The sequence below is a fragment of the Galeopterus variegatus genome, unplaced genomic scaffold (genome assembly GCF_000696425.1).
Source record: "Galeopterus variegatus unplaced genomic scaffold, G_variegatus-3.0.2 Scaffold647, whole genome shotgun sequence".
Taxonomy (NCBI): Eukaryota; Metazoa; Chordata; class Mammalia; order Dermoptera; family Cynocephalidae; genus Galeopterus; species Galeopterus variegatus.
Window position 1 is genome coordinate 344,621 of NW_007726758.1, and position 22,266 is coordinate 366,886.

The 22,266-nt window shown below is 50.8% G+C and overlaps 1 protein-coding gene across 2 annotated transcripts; it reads right to left on the bottom strand.

Moving 5' to 3' along the window:
• Positions 1-9,292: 9,292 nt before the first annotated feature.
• On the bottom strand, positions 9,293-22,266 carry KCNN4 (potassium intermediate/small conductance calcium-activated channel, subfamily N, member 4). Of its 2 annotated transcripts, XM_008570948.1 has the most exons (9): positions 21,726-21,949; positions 18,699-18,794; positions 16,986-17,401; positions 15,076-15,211; positions 12,408-12,518; positions 12,126-12,244; positions 11,681-11,750; positions 10,258-10,425; positions 9,293-9,844 (listed from the first exon to the last, which is right to left on the bottom strand). In XM_008570948.1, the coding sequence occupies exons 1-8, from the start codon at positions 21,882-21,884 to the stop codon at positions 10,261-10,263; spliced, it is 1,272 nt and encodes a 423-aa protein (XP_008569170.1). In that variant the 5' UTR covers positions 21,885-21,949; the 3' UTR covers positions 9,293-9,844; positions 10,258-10,260. The 2 variants fall into 2 exon arrangements, with proteins under 2 accessions (XP_008569170.1, XP_008569169.1); XM_008570947.1 differs by having other exon boundaries at positions 9,293-10,425; positions 21,726-22,266.

Consider the following 22,266-nt stretch of genomic DNA (forward strand, 5'->3'; position numbering starts at 1 on the left):
CTGAGGGAGGGAGTTGGCTTCAGCACGCATGCGGATTACAGAAGGAGGGGGGCGGGAGAGCGCCACGGCTCTGACTCAATGCGCGTGCGCGTCGGTGGAGGTCAGGGGAAATGGGTGGATAGTAGACAGAGGAGGGGAGGGCGGCTCCTGACGTTTCGGGTTCGAATCTCGCCTCTTCAGTGATATTGGCGAGATGCAGCGGGGGATGGAGCAGCTGGGAGGAATTTCAGTGTTGAGTGGCTGAGAACACATGAGTGAATCAGAACTGGCGTGTACCCTGGGCGAGATCCCGGTCTGTGGAGGGAGTCGGCTAGGGGACGAAATCACTTAGGAAAGGACCCAATCCAGTTGGACCTTGAAGGACAGCAGACAAGGGCACCACTCCAGGCGAAGGGAACAGCTGAGCAAAGGTGGCGAGGACCCCCTTGGACTCAGGGTTCCCCTAGGGTGGGAGGTGAGGCAGCAGAGGTGGGCAGATCAGATCCTAAAGGGCTTCAGTGTCATTTCTGTTGGGAGCAGAACTACGTTTTAAATACCTCGGGGTCGCGGTGGAAAAAGGGATGCAGTCGAGGGTCGGAATTGAAACGCCAGCGAGTGGAGCGCTGAAGAGGACTAGTGGCCGAGGGTGCGGCCTACGGGTAGCGCATGCGCAGTCGAAGGGATTTGGTGACTTAGCGCAGGTTGTTACCAAATGGGAAGATACAAAGGTGAATGGGGGCCGACCCGTGGCTCACTCGGGAGAGTGCGGCCTTGGGAGCGCCCTGGCGCTCCGCGGGTTCGGATCCTATATATAGGGATGGCCGGTGCGCTCACTGGCTGAGCGCGGTGCGGACGACACCAAGCCAAGGGTTGCGATCTCCTTACCGGTCACACACAAAAAAGTGAATGGGAAATATCCCGCTTTTTTTTTTTTTTTCAGAGAAGAGGGGGTGCGGCTGGCCGGTATGGGGATCCGAACCCTTGACCTCGGTGTTACAACATGGTGCTCTAAACAACTGAACTAACGGACTAGCCACATTTCCCACTTTTCACATGAAATCTTCTAAAGTGTTTTTAAAATTATATTTGAGGGGCCGGCCTGTGGCTCACTCGGGAGAGTGTGGTGCTGATAATACCAAGGCCACGGGTTCGGATCCCATATAGGGATGGCCGGTTTGCTCACTGGGTGAGCGTGGTGCTGACAACACCAAGTCAAGGGTTAAGATCCCCTTACCGGTCATCTTAAAAAAAAAAAAATTATATTTGAACAGGTAATACATATACAATTTAAGGTACACAAAAGTAAGTCCCAAACTCTGCTCCCCATTTTCTGTTCCTAAAGCACTGGTTCTCAGTTTCCTCCTGGAGCAGCTGTTACAGCAAAGCATTGGAGTTAAGAGCATGTATTGGGTTATATGAGTAGCAGCTGACCTTGGCTGAGTTCCTTAACACCCTGCCTCTTTGTCCCCTTTGTGAAATGGGATAGTCAGGAACAAATGTGCGAAAGTGCCTAGAACAGTGCCTGTTGCATAATAGTGAGACAGTAAGGCTAAGCCTGTGAACCAAATTGACTTTATTTTCCCTGCAAGGGACATTTTATTACTTTTCCACTCCTCAGTCGGTGAGATCCCCCGCCCAGGGCACATGATTACCCCATGATCGGCCCTGATGAAATAAACTGAGATAAGAGGGTGTTGGACTAGAGCTGACAGGCTCTTCAAACCTGTTGTACAGACTGGGTCACAGACCCTTCACATGCAGGTCGTGAGCTAGTAGTTGGGAAAGACCCCGGGAGCCATTAGCAGAGTTGACAGGTTCATTCCAACGCGAGCTAAGTCAGCAACAGCTCGTAGTAATGGCAGTAGCAGCCTCTCTGTAGCCTCTCCCACCCCAGGATTCCGCGGGCAGGGGGGCACTGTGGATCAGACCCATTCGTCCTTTATACTCAAGTCGATAATCCAGGACACCTGGGTGCGAGTCAGACAACCCAGGAACACCTGAGCAAACATGCACAATTATATCAGACAATAACCAAGAAACACCTGGGTGCATATTTATATCAAATGCTTGGCAAGATTCTGAATATCTGAGGGACCCTGACCATTTACCTTCACTTTCCATACAGAGGGGAACAGATATTCACTGACTTGCAAAACCCCTTCCCAAGGCTTGTAAGTTACAGATTAAATTTAAAACCACTGTAGGAATTCCTGCATGCACACAAAACTTCAAGGTGACTGCTACATTGACCTTCCTGGAGTGACGATGATGAACACCACTGCCATCTTGGACCTACTGAGCAGGTGCAAGAACCAAAGCCTTAACTGAGCATGTGCCCATGATGCAACCAGGAAGACAGAATGGACCACCTCCAGTGATGCTGGCTTGTACCTCTTAATTCCTTTCCATATAAAAGACTCAGAACAGCTCCCCTCGGGAGGCTAGCCTTACTGTAGCTACCCCACTTATGCATAAGTCTGTCTCCTCTTTTAATAAAGTGTTGCTTGCTTTACTGCTGGGTACATTGTTCATTTCTATGACTTTGGGACCCAAGAGCCTAATTCAGTAACAGCACTATGTGTTGCCATTATTTTGTGGTCTACGATGATGATAGTGGTTGATTCTGAGGTGCCCCATACCCTCCAAGCCTCATCCCTGCTGCCATTTTCCCAGCACCTGGTGCCAGGTAGAACCATTTCTCCAGGCTGCCACAGGCTAGGTGAAAACACTAATCATGTTAACAGACATGAGCTCTGTTTATGGATTTTCCAGAGAGATTGTGGGTGTCTAAGGGAGATATACATGACAAGCCATCTCTGTATTATGTCTGTCAGTGTCCATTTTTACATCTTCTCAGGCCACAACTATTTCTTATCTGAATTTCTCAACGCCAGACTACCCTCCATTGCTAGTTTCACAGGCAATCCTTAGAGGTTGAAATGACTTAAAAAGGGAAAAGAAGAGGCTTTGCATTGACCTTGCGTCCACCGTGTACCAGGTTCTGTGTTCCCTGCTTTATATACATCACTATGAACTACCCCTCCTTCCCCGTTTAACGGATACAGAAAATGAGTCTGAAAGAGAGAAGGCCCTTACCGAAGGCCCATAGCTAGGAAGCAGCAGGGCCTGGATTCAGACCCAAGCCTGTCTCACTCCAGGGTGAGCCCACAGTTTTTTCCTGGCACCAGGCAGCCTGCCTTGTGGTGAGTGAGTGGTACAGTCAGGCACCCAGAGAGCTACTTTTTCTCTCATGTTAGTGGCATGGTATGCTGTTGTATGGATACTTTAACAATTTCCCTATTGATGGACATTTAGACTGTTTCTGAACTTTTGCTCTTACAAACATTTGCTGCAAATATCCATGTACATCTGATTGCATGTATATGATAGTATTACCAGTAGAATATCTTGTTTGAAATTGAATTGCTGAGTGAAAGAGTATGTGATTGGAAATTTTGAGAGCCATTGTCAAATGAGCTATTCAACTCTTTATTCATTTCTCTGTTCATTTCATTCATTCTTATATTTAACGAATTACAGAACTATAGTTGTTTGCCAGACATGGGTGTAGGCCAGAGATCCTATAGTGAATAGGACAGAGCACTCGCCCTCCAGGAGGAGATATTCTAGTGGGGCAGATGACATCAGGTAAAAGATTCTTGGAAGAAAAGAAAATCAAGGATGGTAGGGAGGATTGGAGAGATATTGGTCAAAGGATACAAAATTTCAGTTAGGAGGAATAAGTTCAAGGGATCCATTGTACAGCATGGTGACTATAGTTAATAACAATGTACCATATACTTAAAAATTGCTAAAAGAATAGATTTTAATTGTTCTCACCACAAAAAAAGATAAGTATGTGAGGTAATGCGTTGTTAATTAGCTGGATGTAGCCATTCCACAGTACATATGTATATCAAAACATCATGTTGTATACCATAAATATGTGTAATTTTTATTTTTCAACTAAAAAATAAGAAAATAAAATCAAAAGAAAAGGAAATCAGGCTAAGGGAATTGAGAGTGACAGAGGTCACAGTGAGTGACAGCTGGTCAGGGAAGGCTGCTCTGAGGAGGTGACATTTGAGCAGAGAGTGAAAGAAGGTAAGGAAATGAGCCAGATAAAGATGCTGAAGAACAGTAATGAAAGACCCCGAGGTGGGAGTGGGCCTGACTGTTCAATGATCATCAAGGTGGCCAAAGTGGCTGAAGCAGAAAAATGGGAGGGGAAGAAGGGCAGGATAATTTAGGGATGGAGATGTAGACAAAGCCAGGTTACACAAGGTATTACAAGCCATGGTAAGGGTTTTGAGATTATTTCCAAGTGTAACTGGAAGGATGTAAACAAGGACCAGCATGTTCTGGTACATGTTTTGTAAAGATTTCTGTAGTGAACAACAAAAATTTATAGTGGTTGTAGGGGTGAAGGATATAGACAGATGCAGGTCAGGACTGTAGGGACAATTTTTTGAGAATGTGTTAGCTTTTTTGAATCGTGTCACTGTTGTCTATGCACAGACAAGTTAAATGAAAACAGTGCTGGTTGCTGTGAGGAGGATGGCCTGTTGTCCGGCAGGAGCGGAAACTGATTTTCTTGCTTGGGTGAGAGATGGTTGAGGCTCAGGAAGAAGGTGGTGCCGATAGATGATGTGAGAAAGGTCGAGAACTGGGATCTGTTTTGAAGGTAGAGCCGAGGGATTAAACGTGGAGTGTGAGAGGAAGCAAGAATCAGAAATGACGTAAAAGCTATCCTAGAGATCTATTGTACAACATGGTGACTATAATTTAGAATGTATTGTTATGAAAATTGCTAGAAGAGTAGATTTTAAGTGTTCTTACCACAAAAAAATAAATGTGAGGTAATGCATATGTTAACTAGCTTGATTTAGCCATTCTACAATGTATACGTGTGTCAAAATTTCATGATGTACATCATTAAAAAAAAAAAAGTCATCCTAAAGATTTATGGCCTGCCAACTGGATGAAGAGTGATGCTTTTTACAGGCGTGGGGAGTAGTCTTGATGGGTAATTGATGAGCTCTGGCTTCTTAACTTTGAGGTATACATTGGACATCAAGAAGTGACTGGGGGGCCGGCCCGGTGGCGCACTGCTACAGTGCGCCGCTTGGGAGCGTGGTGGCGCTCCCGCCAAGGGTTCAGATCCCACGTACAGACCGGTTCCCGCTCACTGGCTGAGCGAGGGGCGGGAGCAACACCGAGGGTTGCGATCCCGTTGCTGGTCCCGGTCCGGTACAGGGGCAACACTGAGGGTTGCGATCCGTTGCCGGACATGAAAAAAGACAAAAAGGAAAAAAAAAAAAGAAGTGACTGGAATTAGGGGGAGAAGGTGGGGTTTGGAGATAGAGGTTTTTTTTTTCCCTGACTTTTCATTACAGAATTTTAAAAACATGGACAAAGATATAATGGTATAAAGAACCCCACCTACCCATCGCCCAGAATTGATAATCATCTACATTTTACTTGTCTCGTTTTTTCTCTTTTCCCTTCCCACATATAAGCAACACTTTAAAAAAAAATTTGTTGTTTGAAGCAAATCACAGATGTCCTGTCATTTTATCAATAACTATACAAGTTTGCTAAATTTTGGAGCTGCTCATGCATAGAGGATATCTAAAGCCCTGAGATTTGCTGAGATCATGCAGGCCGAGGCGTTGGAAGGCACAGAGACCAGCGCCTGGGCCTCCCACATTTAGGGCTCAGGGATAGGAGCAGCATCCTGGAGAGGGCTGAGAGGGAGCAAGAACATCAGAGGAGGTGATTACCTGGAGCTAAGGGAACAAAGGGTTCCGAAGAGGTGATTGACTAGGGAGCAGAGATATGGGGCATAGCTGGAGGTGAACGTGGGCTCCACCACGAAGAAAAGGGCTTTTTTATCCCCCCAGTCTCTGTTATGGAAACTTCTCAATATCATAATACAGATTCTATAAGGAAAAGCTTATAAGTACTTATCATTCCAGATGTTTGGCAGTTTGGTAAATAGTGAACTTTAAGGATACTGTAGAATCTAAAATGCTTCCTAAAGTTCCAGCGGGATGTTTATACGATGAGAGAAATTACGGCATGTTTGCATGCTGGTTGGAGTGATAGAGGGAAAATGGATGAAGCTGGGTTCTTAGGGAGGTTAAGAGAGGCGTGGATGGGGCACAGGTGTAGAGGGGGTCAGACTTGAATTGAAGAAGAGCCAGTTTATCCTGGTAAAAGAAGGGGAAGTTTTACCATTTGACATCCCCTTCAAATTGTGAAAAGCACTCTCCTGTTTTTTATATGTTAGCAGCTATTCCAAACAGCATAAATGCTCAAAGCTGGTCTTTGGACTGCCAGTCTGGTTCAATGATTAGGATGATATGGCTTCCTTTATGGACCATAACAAAGAACTGGACAAATACTGGTGATGTTTGTCCTAAGTGGTTGGGGCAAGAGGGAGGGGAGAGCAGCGGGCAGTTACGACAAAGAATGTTTGGGAAGGAAAAGGAGCCCAATGGCTGGAGAAGCCAGGACAGTGAGGGGAAGGGAAGGGGAGAGGAGGAGGATGGAGCCAGATCTTGCAGAGTCCTCCAGGTGAGGCTTTTGGGTATATTGACAACATAGAACACTGTTCTACAGTGAAAAAGATGGGCAATGTGGATGAATCTCACAGCCATTATGCGGATCCCAAGGAGCATATATACACCAGGGCAGGCAGCAGGGTTCCTTTCAAAGTTCAGAGTTGGTCAAAAGAAATGAAGATGGAGGTCAGGATGGTGGTTACTGGGGATGGAGGAGGGTATTGGCTGGGAGGGACACAAGAGCTTTTAGGAGTCTGGAAATGTCTAACTTGATCTAGGTGGTGGCTACTCAAATGAATGCATTTGTAAAAATTCTTTGAGATATTAATTTGTCTTCTTTATATGAAATATGTTTCAGTTACAGAAAAAAAGATCTAGGCCTCGGAGCTAGACTTTGACAGGAGATGTGGGAGCCATGGAAGAGCTTTGAGCATGGGAAGGGCTGGGTCAGGTCTGGTGTTAGAAAGGTCCTCAAAGGGCAGTATGGGGCATGCATGAAGTCTTCTCATAGTGCAGGCAGTACCGAAATAGGAGAGGGAGGTATCCAGAATCACTATGAAACTGAGCCCCTGGAGGACAGAGCCTGCAGATTCATGTCTGCAGCCCAGCTCTTGGCTCAGGATCTTCAGGAAGTGATGATTTGGTGGTGGTGGTGTCAGGGGGTGGTTACAAAAACTGCCAGAAGGGGGGCATTTGGACCTGGGTCCCACACAGGAGGATGGGGGCAGGTAAGTTGGGACAGATCTAAGATGATTCAGAACATGGGATCTCTTGTGTGTTCTCTTAGTTTCTTTGTTGAAAGTCCGTTCTAACCAGTTCCGACCTTGTCTCAGCTGAAACCAACATGTGGTAGAAGATGAGGAGCTTTGGGCCATTCCAGGTATTCAGTGTGTTCATTCAGTGACATTCACTGAGGCGTTGGCATTGAAGACAGGATAGTGAACAAAAATGAAAATACAGTATAATGATCTCTCAGTGTCTGAATGGGCCAGTCAGTCAAGTGCTGGGGCTCTGGACCCAGGCTGCCTGGGTCACATCCTAGCTATCCCACCTCTTGCTATGGCTTTGGACAGTTTCTTAATCTCTCCACAATTTGGTTTCCCTATCTATAAAATGGGACCAATGGTGCCCACTTTGCCTCCTTTTGTGAGACCATTTATATAAAGGACTTAGCACAGTGCTTGACCTAATAAATATTATTATGATAGGGACAGGTTGATGGGGCCATGGGAGCTTCAGAGAGGGCTTCCTAGAGGAAGAGACATCTAAGCCATGGCCTAAAGGAGGAGTAGAAAGGAGTTTGCCAGCCGAAGGGGAGTGAGATGAGGAAAGAGCAGTCCCAGAAGAATGAGCTTGGCAGGGGATTTGGCAACACGGCTAGGAGGCCTTCCTGCAGGAGAATGGTGTTGGAGATGTCTTTGGAGGTGTCATCCAATTCCTTTCTTGAGCCCCCACCTTTGCTCCCCAGGTGGGCTGGCATCCAAAGGAAGGGCAGTATGTGCAGTGGGTGGTGAAGGCCGCAATTTAATCTCAGGGCTAATGGGCGAGGCTGGCTGTGGACTTTTAGGAAATCCAAAGATAGCTGAGCAGAAGAGGATGACTTGCAGCCTGGGCTTCCCCTCAAAGTGAGGGAAGTAAGGATGAATCATCTCCTCAAGCTGAAGTGAAGCTGCTGTCGGAAGTCAGACCAAGGCCACTCTGCCTCTGACTCACCTCAGGTGGGGCTGAGAGGGAGGGCTCAGCAGTGGGATGGGCTGGGTGTGAATCTGGGCCCTGCAGCTAGGATTCCTAGCTTACTGGCTGGGCCCGTGGACCAGCCTGGCTCCTCTTTTTTCTTTTCTCAAAAAGATGACCTGTAAGGGGATACTAACCCTTGACTTGGTGCCATCAGCACCACGCTCTCCCAAGTGAGCTAACCAGCCATCCCTATATAGGGATCCAAACCCGTGGCCTTGGTGTTATCAGCACCACACTCTCCTAAGTGAGCCCTAAGCCTGGCTCCTCTTGAAACCTATTTCTATCGCTGTAGAATGCGGTAGGGTGGGGCAAGGGAGTGGTTATGATGATTTATAAAAGCAGGGAGCACAGAGTTGGGCACACAGTAGGGCCTCTGTTAAGTGCCACCCCTCTTCCTTTTCCTCATCTGAGTCCTAGCAGACTCCTCCTGACCAGATGTGAAACAGGTCGTGGGATGGTTTGGGGCTCCTGTTAGTCTTTTGATGGGTGAGTTGTCATCTAGGTTCTGGTCAGGAATGCGGGGAGGCGGAGCAGCAAAAAAATTTTAAAAAAGAAAAAGGATAGCCACTTATTGTGTGTGATAATCAATAAAAATAATAAAAATGATTATCTCTCACGTACTTGGTTCTTACCAAATCCCCGACCCTCTGTACCACTCCTTGTTTTAATCCTCACAGCAATTCCATGGGGAGGTAGCCCCATTTTACAGGTGAGGTAAAATGTTCAGAGAGGTAAAGGCACTTTCCCAAGGTCCCACAGGAAGTGGATGGCAGAACGGGCATTTGGACCCTGATTTGTCTGAATTCAGAGTTCTTGCTTTTAGCCTCAGATCTGTGCAGGGGGTTGTTGAGGACTTCCCAGCCTACAGAGCTGGGAGGACGCTTTGGAGTAGCCTTTATTTTATAGACGGGAAACAGATTTAGACAGGGCAAGGACCTTCCACTGAATGGTCTGCCAGTTTGGAGTATAGATGTGTTTAGAAATAAACAGCAACTTCTTCTGGCTTTGTTTAACACTTCGTTTATTACAAAGTATAAGAGCAGAGACTGGTGAGCTGCACACTCTTCCTCCTTCCTCCCCACCAGATAGTCTCTGCAGCTCTAGAAAAGTCGTGTCCTCCTTGCTGTCCCACCAGGGGGCGCTGCTTCCTGCCTAGCCCCAGCCTCAGTCCTGGTGCCTTCAGCTTGTCCAGCAGCAACTGAATCTTCTCAGGATCCTAGCTAGACTCCAGGCCCCAAGTCCCTTCCTCCCCTGGGACCCAGAAGCCTGACCCCCAGGTGCCTCCACTTCTAACTGAAAGCTGGAGGTCATCTATAGCAGCACAGTGGAAATGTTTTTGATGAGGGTATGTGGGGTGGTGGTGACCATGTTCCCATTTGGGGTCTCAGTTGGGCCAAGGCTTCCCCCCTTTAGCCAGCAATGAGTCAAGCCATGCTGATGTGTGGCCCCCTTTGGTCCTTACACTTGAGGTATTTTATTCTCAGGGCTGAGTCAGGATTGGCAGGGAGGATGTCCTTGACCTCAGTCCTGGGGAAAGCAGGCTGGTTCTTCCTCCATGGATCCTGGACAGACAAAGAGAGGTTGATGGACAGGCAGACCAGAAAGCAGAGGGAGAGTGAGAGTGGGGACACACTGAGGCAGACAAACCAGTGGGCAGAGGTGGGAGGAAGAGGGTAGGCGTACCCCAGCACCAATAGACCAGGGTGCAGATGGGCATTGGGAGAGAGGCATAGATGGACAGAGCTAGAGAACATGCCTAGGAATAGGAAGAGAGAAACAGGCAGAGAACAAGCAGAGAAAGAGGGAGAAAGGTACTGAGGTTCAGTGAAGTGGAGACAGAATGAATGTCTCCTTCCTTCACTGCCAGTTCAGCCCTGAACTCAGAGCCCTTTCCTCCAGACAGAGCCAGAGCTGAAGAGAAAGGGTGGCCTTGTTTCCAGGGTCACACTTCCCACTCAAGTCCCAGCCCCCTCACCAGCTATGTGGTCTCCTGGCTGGATTCTGGAAGCTGCCGAGGCCCCAGGGCAGTGCTAAGCAGCTCAGTCAGGGCATCCAGCTTCCCTGCTAATGTGTCAATTCGCTTTTCCAGGGCCCGGTGTGAGCTGCTCAGACCCAGCTGCAAGTCACACAGGATCATGTGCATCTGAGTGGGAAGAGGGTGGGTATCAGAGGGCTGGGGTCAAAACTCCCCACTCCCCCAGGGTAAGGCAATGGAACCAACAGTGACTAAATCCTTACTGGCCCTTGAGGATTATCCTCAATAATAACTGTTAGCATTTATTAAACACCCACCAGATACTAACTTCTTGGCCAGGTGCTTTTCCTGTATGGTTTGAAATCCTAAAAGCTGTGAGAGTGGGAATTTTGTTCCTATCTTACAGCTGAGGAATCTGAAGCATGGGACAGTTAAATGACATGCCCAAGGCAGCCCCTAGAATAGGGCCTAGAATGCAGTAGGTGCTCATTAAATATTAGTGGATTTGATGATGCCTGACTCCAAAATCCATACAGTATAGCCCTTTTACTACATTCTCAAACTAGGATTCACAGCTTGACACTTGAGGGTTTGTGAGCCTTCTATGAAAATTCTTGAATTCTGTGTCTTTGGCTCAATAATTTTCGGAAATTATGACTGGCCCAGTCTGGCAGATCTGGGCCACCACCTCCTCACTGAGACCTGCCATGCAGTTTTAAGGCCTGCATTTGTGACTATGTTTACCATGGCATTGGTGCCAAGGGCCACTGTTTGAATTGTTGCAGACTAATAAGGAAAAGCAAAGGACACCAGATAAGCAAAAGGTGCTGTGAGCCAGGCCAAGGGAGCATGATGTCACTGTCCTTGAGCACTGGCAGAATCAAGAGTCTCAGCAGAAGGGAGTGGGCAAGCTGAGTCTTGTCTCGGCCAGGCAAGCTTGCCCAGCATGGAAGCCCCTGTGGTCCTGGGCACCCCCTTCACAGTAGCAGCAGAGATGGAGTTTTCCTGAAACAATGTCACCCGTGTCCATGTCAGTGTTGTTTATTTGAATTTTATTGGTTTTGCCATCTATGTTTGACCTTGGTGTGTAAATTTGCTTTGGTTTTATTGTATAAGAGTTGTAGCTGGAAGGAATTTTATATCCGTCCACATGTAAGTAACTTGAAAATAAAGATAACTTAAAATCAAATACTGAGATTCTTTGTACAATTTCTTTTAAGTTTAAAAGAGATCTGCACTTTGAGTGTAAGAAACTCTATATTGCATCATTCTTTCTTTACTTCCTTCATTCAACCATAAACCTTTACTGAGTAACTTTGTGTGCCAGGCCCTTGCTAAGGTTCCTTATTCTAGGGCCAGATTTCCTTGCCAGCCACCTCAACCTCCCCCTTCTTCCAAACCTCCTCCCATGGGATCCCAGTACTTTGGAGATGTCCACCATGGAGTTCACTTGTTCCCGCAGCTTTCGGTGTTTCAGACGCACCTGGCGGAACCTGTGGGAAGATATGGGGGATCAGTTCTCATACAAACCTGGTCCCTAGATGTGGCCCTAGCTTGGGCTGGGGAGGAGAGAAGAGACCAACACAGACACACTACAAAGAGGAAAAGTTGCCTAGGAGCTGAAGGGATGGGAGGGGGTGACTGCACCCATAAGCCCCATCCTCAGACACTCTGAGACATGCACAGATAAACCAGCATAGACACATAGAGCCACGGTCCAATCCAGGTGAACAGCTGTTCATTGAAACCATACATGGTGCCCTGACCTGAACAGCCATGGTCATGCACACACACACAAGTTGTGCACAGAGATGATGTGGACATGGGCACACACAGATGCATGCGCACACATGCAGAGTGGCCCTCACGTGTTGATTGCGGCCAGCAGCCTGCGCTGATGCTTGCGGGCAGCTCCGGAGTCCTTCCTGCGCGTGTGTTTGTAGAACATCCAGGCCTCCTGCAGTACTCGGGCAGCTGACTCCTTCATCTGGGGTGGGTGGCACAGTGTCAGTGGAGATAGACCCCTAGGGCTCTGGGAGGAGGAGCCTGGGGGCCTGGACTCCTGGATCCTGGGAGAGGAGCAGGCTGGGGCCTGGACTCCTGGCTTTTGGAGGAGGGGTGTATTCTGTGTGCCATATGCCCATCCTCACCTCTTTGGCATACTGGATGTCCATCATGAAGTTGTGTACGTGCTTCTCTGCCTTGTTAAACTCCAGCTTCCGCGCTACCACAGCCACCAGCAGGGCTGTGCAGCAGACCCCCTGTGGGCACAGCAGGTGCTGTGGCATGAGGCTGCGGGGCTCTGTGGGCCAGCCTTTTGCCACCAACTCTATCTTTGAACCCTCCCAACAGCCACCGAAGGCAGCTACAACCATCCCCATTTGACAGACAAGCAAACAGACTCAGAAAGGAGAACCAAGGTCCTACAGCTCAGGGTGGTGGAGCTGAGATCAGAAAGCACATGTCTTTCCAAATTCTATGGTGGTATTCCCTCCATCAGAATGGCCTCCTTCATCAAAAATATAATTGGAGGAGAGAGAGGAAAGCTGGTTCTGGGTAGGGGCAGACCTCTGATTCGCTTCCTTCTCACTGCTCATACCTAGCTGGCCATTAGGTCATGGAGGGTGTCTCTCACCTTCCTCCCACCCCCACAGCCTCTTCCCAGCTCTGGCCCTGTCCTCTCCCTCCTGGACCACCTCCAGCATCCCACTCACCTTACCTTGACCCCAGAGAGACCCGACACCCTGTTATGACCCTGCCATTTTCATTCTAATCTCCTTCTAGGTTCCCACTACCTTCCAAGGTCTAGGACTCACTCCCAGACAACTCATAGCCCTGGCTGCATTCTGCCTCATCCGCCTGAGCACTTTGTCTGAACATTCATTCTCCTCCCTTTCTTCTGCCAAGTCTCCTGGTTCTTGAAGAACCTCGAAGGCCCTGTCAAATCTCAACTGCTCTGTGGCACCCGCTCACTTTTCCTTGAGTTAGAATGAATACTCCTCTGAAGCTTCCCCCACCCTATATGTTTCAGCTCTCGATCACTCAGAACAATTTACTGGTCACATACATTGGCCCCAAGGGCTGCCTGGGTTCCCAGCCCAGGTCTGATCAAGTTATTTAATCTCTCAGTTATTTAATTTCTCATCTGTAAAACAGGCATGCCGTCACAGTGTTATTCTGTGGATTCCATCAGTTAACACCTAGAAAGTGTTTATATATATAAATTTTTTGGCAGCTGGATGGTACGGGATCCGAACCCATGACCTTGGTGTTATAAAGCTGCACTCAAGCCAACTGAGTTAACTGGCCAGCCCAGGACAGTGTTTAGAGCAGAGACCAGCACAGAGTATGTGCTCAATAAATGTAAAGTGATTATTATTCCATTGCACCATGGAACTTCTCAGCCAAAAGTGGGCTGTGAGCTCTGGTGCACATTGCCTTATCTTTCAAGATGTTCGTTTCTCCTGTCAAATGAGGGAGAAGGTCACAGGCAGCTTTAAGGGTCCCTGGACCTATGGGAGTGTTTTCCTGGCCTCTCTTCCCTTGTCTCAAAGACTCACCATTATGGGCGATTATATTTCCCTGTCACCCCATCCATCACCTGTGGATTCAGGGCTTAGGGATTCAACACATCCCTCTTGGGACAACATCAGGGCTAGGGACTGATGGCTTAGTCCCTGAGGGTAAGAGCAACTAGATCTTGTGGGAAGGTGAGGGCCAAGGCATAAGACGCTGGGGCCTGGAGGGCGATAGGAACTGGGTGAGTGGAACTGGATAACTGGGTCTATGGAGGGAAGGAGATGGACATCTGGATTCAGGAAGAGGCCGCTGTGGGGAGGAGGCTTGATTCGGGGGCTGGGAAGCCTCTGTTTCATCATTGAGGACACAGGAGCTGGGGTTGGAGCAGCTGGATGCCTGAGACCAGTTACAATAACAGTGCCCCCAGCCCCGTTTACTAAGCACTGCCTATGTGCTGGACACTGTTTGAAGCCCTTTACATGGTTGAATTCATTTAACGATCTCAGCAATGCCACGAGGAGTATACTAGTATTGGCATCCTTTTTTATAGATGAGGAAATTGATGCCCAGAGAGATTACATGGCTTGCCCAAGGACCCCAGCTAGGAAGTGGCAGAAGCAAGGTTTGAACCCAGGTAGCCTGGCCCCACAGGCATGCTCTTGATGACTACACTGTACCCTTGATGGAGGATGGAAGACAGAATTCTTGGGTTCTGCTGGAGCCTGGAGCTGGAAAACCAGGTGCCTGAGTCCTAGACAACTTAGAAGGTGGAGCAAAAGATGCCTGAGTTTTGTTTTTTTGTTTTTTTTTTTTTAAAGATGACCGGTAAGGGGATCTTAACTCTTGACTTGGTGTTGTCAGCACCACGCTCACCCAGTGAGCAAAGCGGCCATCCCTATATGGGATCCGAACCCGTGGCCTTGGTGTTATCAGCACCGCACTCTCCCGAGTGAGCCACGGGCTGGCCCCGATGCCTGAGTCTTGATGGGGCTGGGAACTAGATTCCTGGGTTCTGGGACAAAATGGGGCTGGGATGTCAGGGGTCTGGGTCCCTGAGGAGGATAAGGGCTAGGATACTAGGTTCTGGAGAGAGAAAAGACAAAGGGGCTGGATTCCTTGGTCTTAAAAGGAAATGGTACTGGGTGTCTGAGTGCTGAAGAAGGAATAGGACTGTGGGGGTGCAGACACCCAAGTTTTTCAGAGGGTGTTCCTGAAAGCCTGTGTTGGCTCCATGGTTTCCTGGGGCCCAGAGGATGAGCAGTTTGGGATAGGGGTAGGGTCCCTGACGGCTGTACTCACCATGACTCCAGTGCAGAGGCAGACAATCTTGCCCCACATGGTGCCCGGCACCACGTCCCCATAGCCGATGGTCAGGAACGTGATGGGAATCAGCCACAGAGTGTCTGAAAGGTGTCCAGTGGCATTGACAGCCTGCCTACAGGGAAGAGTGCGTGAGTCTGAGACTCCACCTTGGAGATTCCTATCACATTTGCCACTCTCTGCTCCCAATGCACACCTGTAGTCTCAAGAAGTACTAGATACAGAGCCAATAAGTTCTGGGCTTTGGAAAGCCTGCCTGGCCTCTTCTCTGCTGTGTGACCTGGCAAGATGCTCAGCCACTGTGGGCTGTGGGACTTGAACCTGGGTCTGGCGAATTCCAGAGCCTGTGTGGTTTCAGCTAGGCTACTGGGCTGCCACATTTAAAGTGTGTGATTGAGGGTTTAGGAGCTGAAACCCAGCCCAAAATTCACTTGTCAGACCCTGGCAGGGGGCTGTGTCAACCCAGAGGAAGGGGCGTCTTTTTCTAATTTCCACAAAGATGCTGTATGGCCTTGAAGTAGTCCTATCAGAAGTGAAAAGATGGAACTCTAAAAAGCCTTGGCAGGACTCTGCCCTCCTTGCCCCTCCCTTCATAGAAGGGGATATTTACATCCAGCCATGGAAGGGATAAAAAAATAGATTTGTCTAACTTTGCCCACAGGCCCCTTGCATCAAAATCATCAGGGAAAGCTTCATTCATGAGAGCCCCAGACACCTCAGACTTACTAAATCAGAGTTTCCGGGGGTGGGAATGGAATCTGCTCTGTTAGCAAGCCCCACGCCCCCGTTCTCAAGTACAATCAAGTTTGAGGACTCCTGCCTTGGGATTTTGAACTTTGACTTCCTCCCCATTCTCCCATTTTTAAGAGGAGAAACATGATGGGGGGATCACTCATTAATCCTAATTCTGACTGATTTCTCAGTTGGGAAAACTAAGACCCTGGGAAGTAAAGGAGTTTAAAATCATGAAACAATAGAATTGCCAGTGAGACTTTAAAGATGGTAGAATTTGACACACATTTTGTAAATGAGAAAACTGAGGCTCAGGGAGGAGAGATCTACGGCCAAATCTTCTCATTTTCCACCTCCTCTCAAGAATGTTTTGTCAGATGCACTAAACTAGAAGTTCTTAAACTTGGATGGGTGTCACAATCACCAGGAGGTCTTGTTAAAACAGATTGCCGGGCCCCATTCCCCAGGATTTTGGATTTGGCAAGTATGGGGCCTGAATATGCATTTGCAGCAAGTTCCCAGGCAATGCTGCTGGTCCTGGAGCCACACCTTGAGAGCCACTGGCTAAATTTACTCCCAATTTCTTTCTCTGTAGGATAGAAATTGAGGCTCTGAAAGGGTATGGGCCCCACATCAGGTCGCACAGTCTCCAGCTGGCAGCCTGGAATCTGGTCCCAATTCTCTGCAGGGAATTCTTTTCCAGATCAGTTCCAAATCACCCCTTTGCCAGGGTCACAACAAGCAGCTACTGTGCCTCTGTGCTAAGTTGGAAAAGGTGTCCCTTCTTCCAAGCCAGATGCAACCCTTAGCCAGGTCCCAGAGCCTGGATTTGGAGACTGAACAGATGCCTGGAAACCTGAAGCAGGAGAGGTCCGGAGACACAAGGGAAGGGCTTGCGAAGGTCTGTGTGTGTATCTGGGAAGACCTGACGGCTGCATGTAGAGGAATGCTTGGGGCTGGCCTGTTGGTTCCTCCAGCCCCGGAGGATGAGGGTGTGGGCAAACAGCCAGGAAGAGAAGGGTGGAAAGTGTGAGCTTTCTCCACTGTTTGGCGCCAGGGGCCCTCAACCGTGCAGGTACCACCGTACAGGGCAGCAGTGGCTGTGGCTCAGGTGCTCCAGGTACCCCCGCGACCCCATCTGCCCCTAGTAACCTCACCTCTCGGCCACGGTCAGCACCCAGGCCGTGGTGAGCCAGAGGCCAAGCGTGAGGCAGAGCAGCAGGCGGCCAGGGTGCGTGTTCATGTACAGCTTGGCCACGAACCAGTGGCGGAAGCGGACCTGGTTGAGAGCGCCTATGCTGCGGTAGGATGCGTTGAGCAGGACGCCGCTGCGCAGGAGCACGGCGCGGGGCACCAGGTAGAGGCGCAGCAGCATGGCCAGGGACAGCAGCGCCTCCCCCTGGCTCAGGAAGCTCGGCCAGGGCTGCGTCGCCCCCGAACCCTGCGCGCACGGTGGGCCCAGCCCTGGTGCCGGGTGCAGCCCGCACACCGCCAGCTCCAGCAAGATCTGTGCCGCCTGCCGCCGGGTCAGCGCCACGCGCCAGTCCCGGAGCCCGTTGTCGGTCATGAACAGCTGCGGGGAAGGAGCCGAGCAGGGAGGCGGGTCAGGTGCAGGTCAGGCGGCTGCCCGCCCGCCTGCGCCCGGAGATAAGGGGGCGCACCCGTCCGGCCCCGGGAGGGAGATAGCGCAGGGCTGTGGGGCTGGGGAGGGCTGGGAAAGGGGCGGGCAGGACCCGAGGAAATCATCGCTCCACTTTCTCCCCTCTCACACCCCCTAGTTTCAGCCTACTTCCAGAACTTTCAGTCCGTGAACACTTATTGAACGCCTAGTCTACGGTGTGCCCGGCATTGTTCTATGTGCCGAGCATAGAGAAGAACAAAGCAGGTAAACCCCTGCCTCCCTGGAGCTTACACCCCACATCCCTGGAGCCTTCTCCTGCTCCTGTTTCTGGGGACACTTGTTAACTGTAACAGCAGTAACATCAGCAATAACAATGGCCAGCTTTATTGGGCACTTTGGAGGTGCCAGGCACTGCTTTATCCCCTTGTTTGTGACTCAGTGAATGCTCACAACACAGTGAGATTGATATTATTATTGCTCCCATTTTATAGGTGGGGAAACTGAGGCCCAAGTCTCTCAGGTGGGCAGTGGCATAGCTGGGCTACAAACCCAGACCACTTAACTGCTCTATGACTGTTATTAACGATAATGATAATGTGCATTTTTTACTGAATTCCTTTAATGTGCCAGGCACTGCACGGGGCATTATTATGCATGGCCAATAGTCCCCACTATACTCAAAGGTATGGGAAGAGGGAGGCAGGGAAAGAAGAGTGGGACAACAGGATCTGGGGAGACGGGCGATGGGATGTGTCAGGGTGAGATGGCATTGGAGATATGGGTGGGAAGAGTTCCTGGGTCTGGAGGCTACTGACAGAACTGGGGAGGTCAGGAGTGGGCAGTAGCTGGGACTTTAGGCTGCTTGGTACTGGACTAGGTGGAGACACAGTGATGGAGGACAGAGATCTGGGAGATCGGGCCTGGAGTGAGGCTGCCTGGGGGCAGAGTGGACAGAGGCCCAGGGTGCAGAGGTGGGGAAGCTGGGGAGCTGGAAGGGCAAGAACTCTTAGCACCGCTGAGTGTGCAAGGGGGGAGGGGGTGCAGGTGGAGGAAGGGCCGGGGCCACTCCAGGAGGTTTTGTCTGTCTGTCTGTGGTTCATCCCATCCCAACGGGTGAGGGTGTGGATGCAGCTCAGGGTGGAGGAACATCATTACTCAGATCAGGAGGTGGAAGAGGATGGAAAGTGTGAGCTGACAGGGCGTGGTGGGGGTTGGGGGGAGGAAGGCTCAGGGGTGGGGCGTCGCCTACCTGGACCTCTTTGGCGTGAAAGGCTGTGATAAGGCAAAGGAGCAAGATGGTGGAAGTGCTGATCATGCATTTAACGAGGAACAAGTAGAGCGCCCACTGTCAGGAGGGATAGAAAAAGGGGATGAGATCCCAGGTCTCCACCTGGTCAGTCCCTCTACCTTCCTCCAAAAGTACCATCCCTTCTCGATTCCCAGTTTCCCAGCCTCCTCCACCCACCCTCCCAACCCCCACCACCCAGACCAGTCCCTCCCGATATCTTGGTTCTGGAGAAGTCTCAAGCCATCATCTGGTCCCCAGGGAGGGTGCTCTCTTCCTTCCCAAATGGAAAACCCTGTCCAGGTGCTGGTGTCCACTTTCCTCCTTGGCTCTTCTCCCTTGACCCATACCTCTGAAACTCACATTCCTTCTTATTCCCCTGTCCTGTTCCCCATTAAAAATAGTTCCTCAGTGCGTGTGTGTGTGTGAGTGTGTGTGTGTGTGTGTGTTTGTGAGGGGTATCTAGAAAAGACACCTAGCCTCTGGAGAGTGCCCCCTCCTCTTCCCTTCCCACCCAGCTGGTCCTGCCCTGGAAATCAACTTCAATGCCCCCCTGCCCCAATTCCAGAAGAGCCTAGAAACTGTCATTAAATCACCAAGCACAGAATGACATCCTTCTCTGCTCTCTTTCAGGGGGCTGAGCCCCTGAGACCCTGGCCCCAGCTCTGAAAGGGCTCCCCACCCCCACTCCTGCCCCCTGTGTCTCCTCTCCCCCTTCCTGCCCTCTCTCCTGGCTCTAAGCCCAGGGCAGATTTGGCTGGAAGCATAGGGCCTCCAGAAACCTCTCTTTGCGTAGCAATACGTTGGAGGAATCTAGAATTCTGAAGGAAGGGATTTGGAGGGGACTGGGACTGCTGGATTCCGGCAAGAGGGGTTGCCCCTGCCTGGGAGATGTTGTCAGGGAAGGGGGCTACCTGGGCTCCCCTGCTGCGCCCTGCACCTGTCTCTCCTAAGGCCGTTGCCAGCTCCCCTGGCTGGGCCCCACCTCTGAGCAGAGGAAGAGGGCCAGTTTCCTGTCCTGGGGGCCTGCTCCTCTCCCCCTTCTGGAACAATGGTGCCGTTGTCCCCAGCCCTTCCCCCCCCCCCCTACTTCTATGGCTCCCCAGTTCCCTGTCTCTTTCTTCAGTCTGTCTCAATCCCCACCCCGCTGGACAGGAGTCCCCACCCCACACTGCAGTTCACTTCTCTGGTGGCTTCTCTACTGTTCCAGTTCCTCCCACCCCAAATCCCAGACCCGCTCACACTGGGCCTGTATTCTGGTGTCTGAATTTCCCTGTCTCTGGGGATGGTTGTTTCTGCTCTCCTTGTGTTTTGAGGGTCTTTATTTCTATTGGGCTTTCTATCTCTCTTACTAGTGAATTTCTCAGCAGATCTCAAGTCTTCTCTATTTGTCTTTCTCTGTGACTGCACCTCTCTGTCTCTTACTTCATCTTTGTCTCCATCTTTTTCTCTCTGTGCATCTCTGTTTCTCTCTCTGTACCACTCTCCATCCTGCACTTCCTCCCCGCCAGTCCCTCCCCCTGGGAGCAGGTTTCTGGGGCCATGCAAGGTGAGTTCATTAGACTAAGATGGTTGTAGGGTGAGGGGACATGGTTGTTATCAAGACTAAGGAGGACCTGTAGGGTCATGTATTTCAATCCTCACCCCCAATTTACAGATGGGGAGACTGAGGCTCAGAGAGCTGCAGCAGCTTCCCCAAGGTCCCACTGACAGAGGTAGTGGCCTGGCAGGTGGTAGCGGGAAGGAAGAAAGGAGAGGTAAGAAATGGGAGGAGGGGGTGGGGAAGAAAGGACCCCCTTGTCCCTTTCCATCTGCCAGGGGCTACCATGTCCCCACCTCCCCTGCTGGGTGCGGTGCTGAAGTGTAGAAGTGGCGGGTTGGCCCCAGCCTTGCTTCCTGTTGTCATGGGCTTTGGCAGCCCCACCCCCTCAGTGTCTGCTGCCCTCGCCTCGGCCGCCTGGCCAGAGGAAGTTGGCTTGCCCTGACCCTCCACGTGGCTCCTGGTCACTTCAGAGCTGCCCACCTCCTCCGCCCTGAAATCCAAGTCTGAGCCTCAGTCCCCGGGAATCCTCTCAATCCAATCTTCACATCAGCGCCCGCCCCCTCCCCCCCCCAGCCTAATTCCACAACCCATAGTCCCAGACAGGTCTCCAACCCCTCCTTTCCTGTCGGGCAATTCCATTCTCCCCTCGAGCCACCGAGCCACCGATTCTGACCCTTGCCCTCCATCTGCCCCCGTCACTGTCCTGACCAGGCTGGAATGTGTGAGGAGCCTGCTGAGATCTGTCCCACCCCACCTGTCCTTTTCCTCCCCACTCCCCACTATCCTTAAAGTTGTCAGCCCTGCTTCCCTCAAAGACTTTCTAATCCTTCTCCTTCCGACCCAGGAGCCTTGGCCCCCATCCCCCTCCTCCCCTGGGGCCCAGGAGTCCAGGTTACTATAAACCTACCTCTCCATTATTTCCCCTACTAAATAGCAGGTAGATTCTGGGGGAAATTGAACTTAATACTGGAGATGAGGGGTGTGGGAGGGAGGGTGTTTTCCATTTCCCACCCCTGCCAGTTTTTTTTCTGGGCTCTGCCTTTGCAGCTGAGGTACTGGGTAAAAGTTAGAGGTTAGATAAGAACCGAGGAGCCACCGCCTACTGGAAGAAGTTAGTCTTTCTCTCCACCCTCCCTTCACCAAACCTGGGGCTACCTCTCTCCTAATCTGCTTTTGGGAAACTCAGTATCTGATCAGCCACCTTCTGGCCTCCAGGGGTGCTGGGTCTCCGCAGTCTAATTGCAACATCTTCAAAGACAAATGCTGTGATCCCTATTCCCTTCCTCCTGCAGAGAGTCTCCAGAATCTACCTCCCTCGGGTCCTGGGAGTTGAGACCCCAGCTCCTCCTCCTTCAGACCCAGAAGTCAAGGCCCCAGCCTCCTCTTCCCTCAGACCCAGAAGTCACAGCCCCCAGCCTCTCATGGCCCAGAATAAGGGCTCCACTCACCGGGCACCCCCCGAACCACAGCATCTCTGCGTGCAGCACCATGAGTCCGATGCCAACTCCCGCCAGCGCCAGCGCCCAGCCCACCAGCGACTTCTCCTGCTCTAGCAAGCGCTTTCGCCGTCGCAGGGCCCCCAGGCCAGGCACCAGCTCCCCGCCCATGGCCCCCAGGGTCTTGGGACTCAGCCAGCTTCCTGCCCAAGATCCCCCACCTCGCAGCAGGCAAAGAGCAGCCACTGTGGCTTGCAGGTTGTGGCCGGTTGGCTGCTCTGCTTGTTCTGGGGCTTTTGCTCTGAGGCACAGCAGAGCCCTGTGCCCTCTGGGGAGTGGTGACGGCTGGGCAGGGCGGGGAGGGACCGGGGAGGACCCTGGGTAGGGGGAGGCTCCCCAACCCCTCTTCCCAGGCTAAGGAGGGGCTGGGGTGTGTCTTGGGGCAGAGCAAGGAAGAGGCATCCATCCATGTAGATAGACACACACTGACACACACAATGGTCTGCACCTTGTGATACACACCTACACTCACCACACTCAGACACCACATGAC

Excerpts from the sequence above, each read along its gene's own strand:
- KCNN4 (XM_008570947.1), bottom strand. The coding sequence starts at position 21,884 with ATGGGCGGGGAGCTGGTGCCTGGCCTGGGGGCCCTGCGACGGCGAAAG. Across the intron at positions 17,402-18,698 it reads TTCACGCCAAAGAGGTCCAG|CTGTTCATGACCGACAACGG; the intron begins GTAGGCGACGCC and ends CCTTCCCCGCAG. Across the intron at positions 10,426-11,680 it reads CCATGGTGGACATCTCCAAA|ATGCACATGATCCTGTGTGA; the intron begins GTACTGGGATCC and ends CTTCCCACTCAG.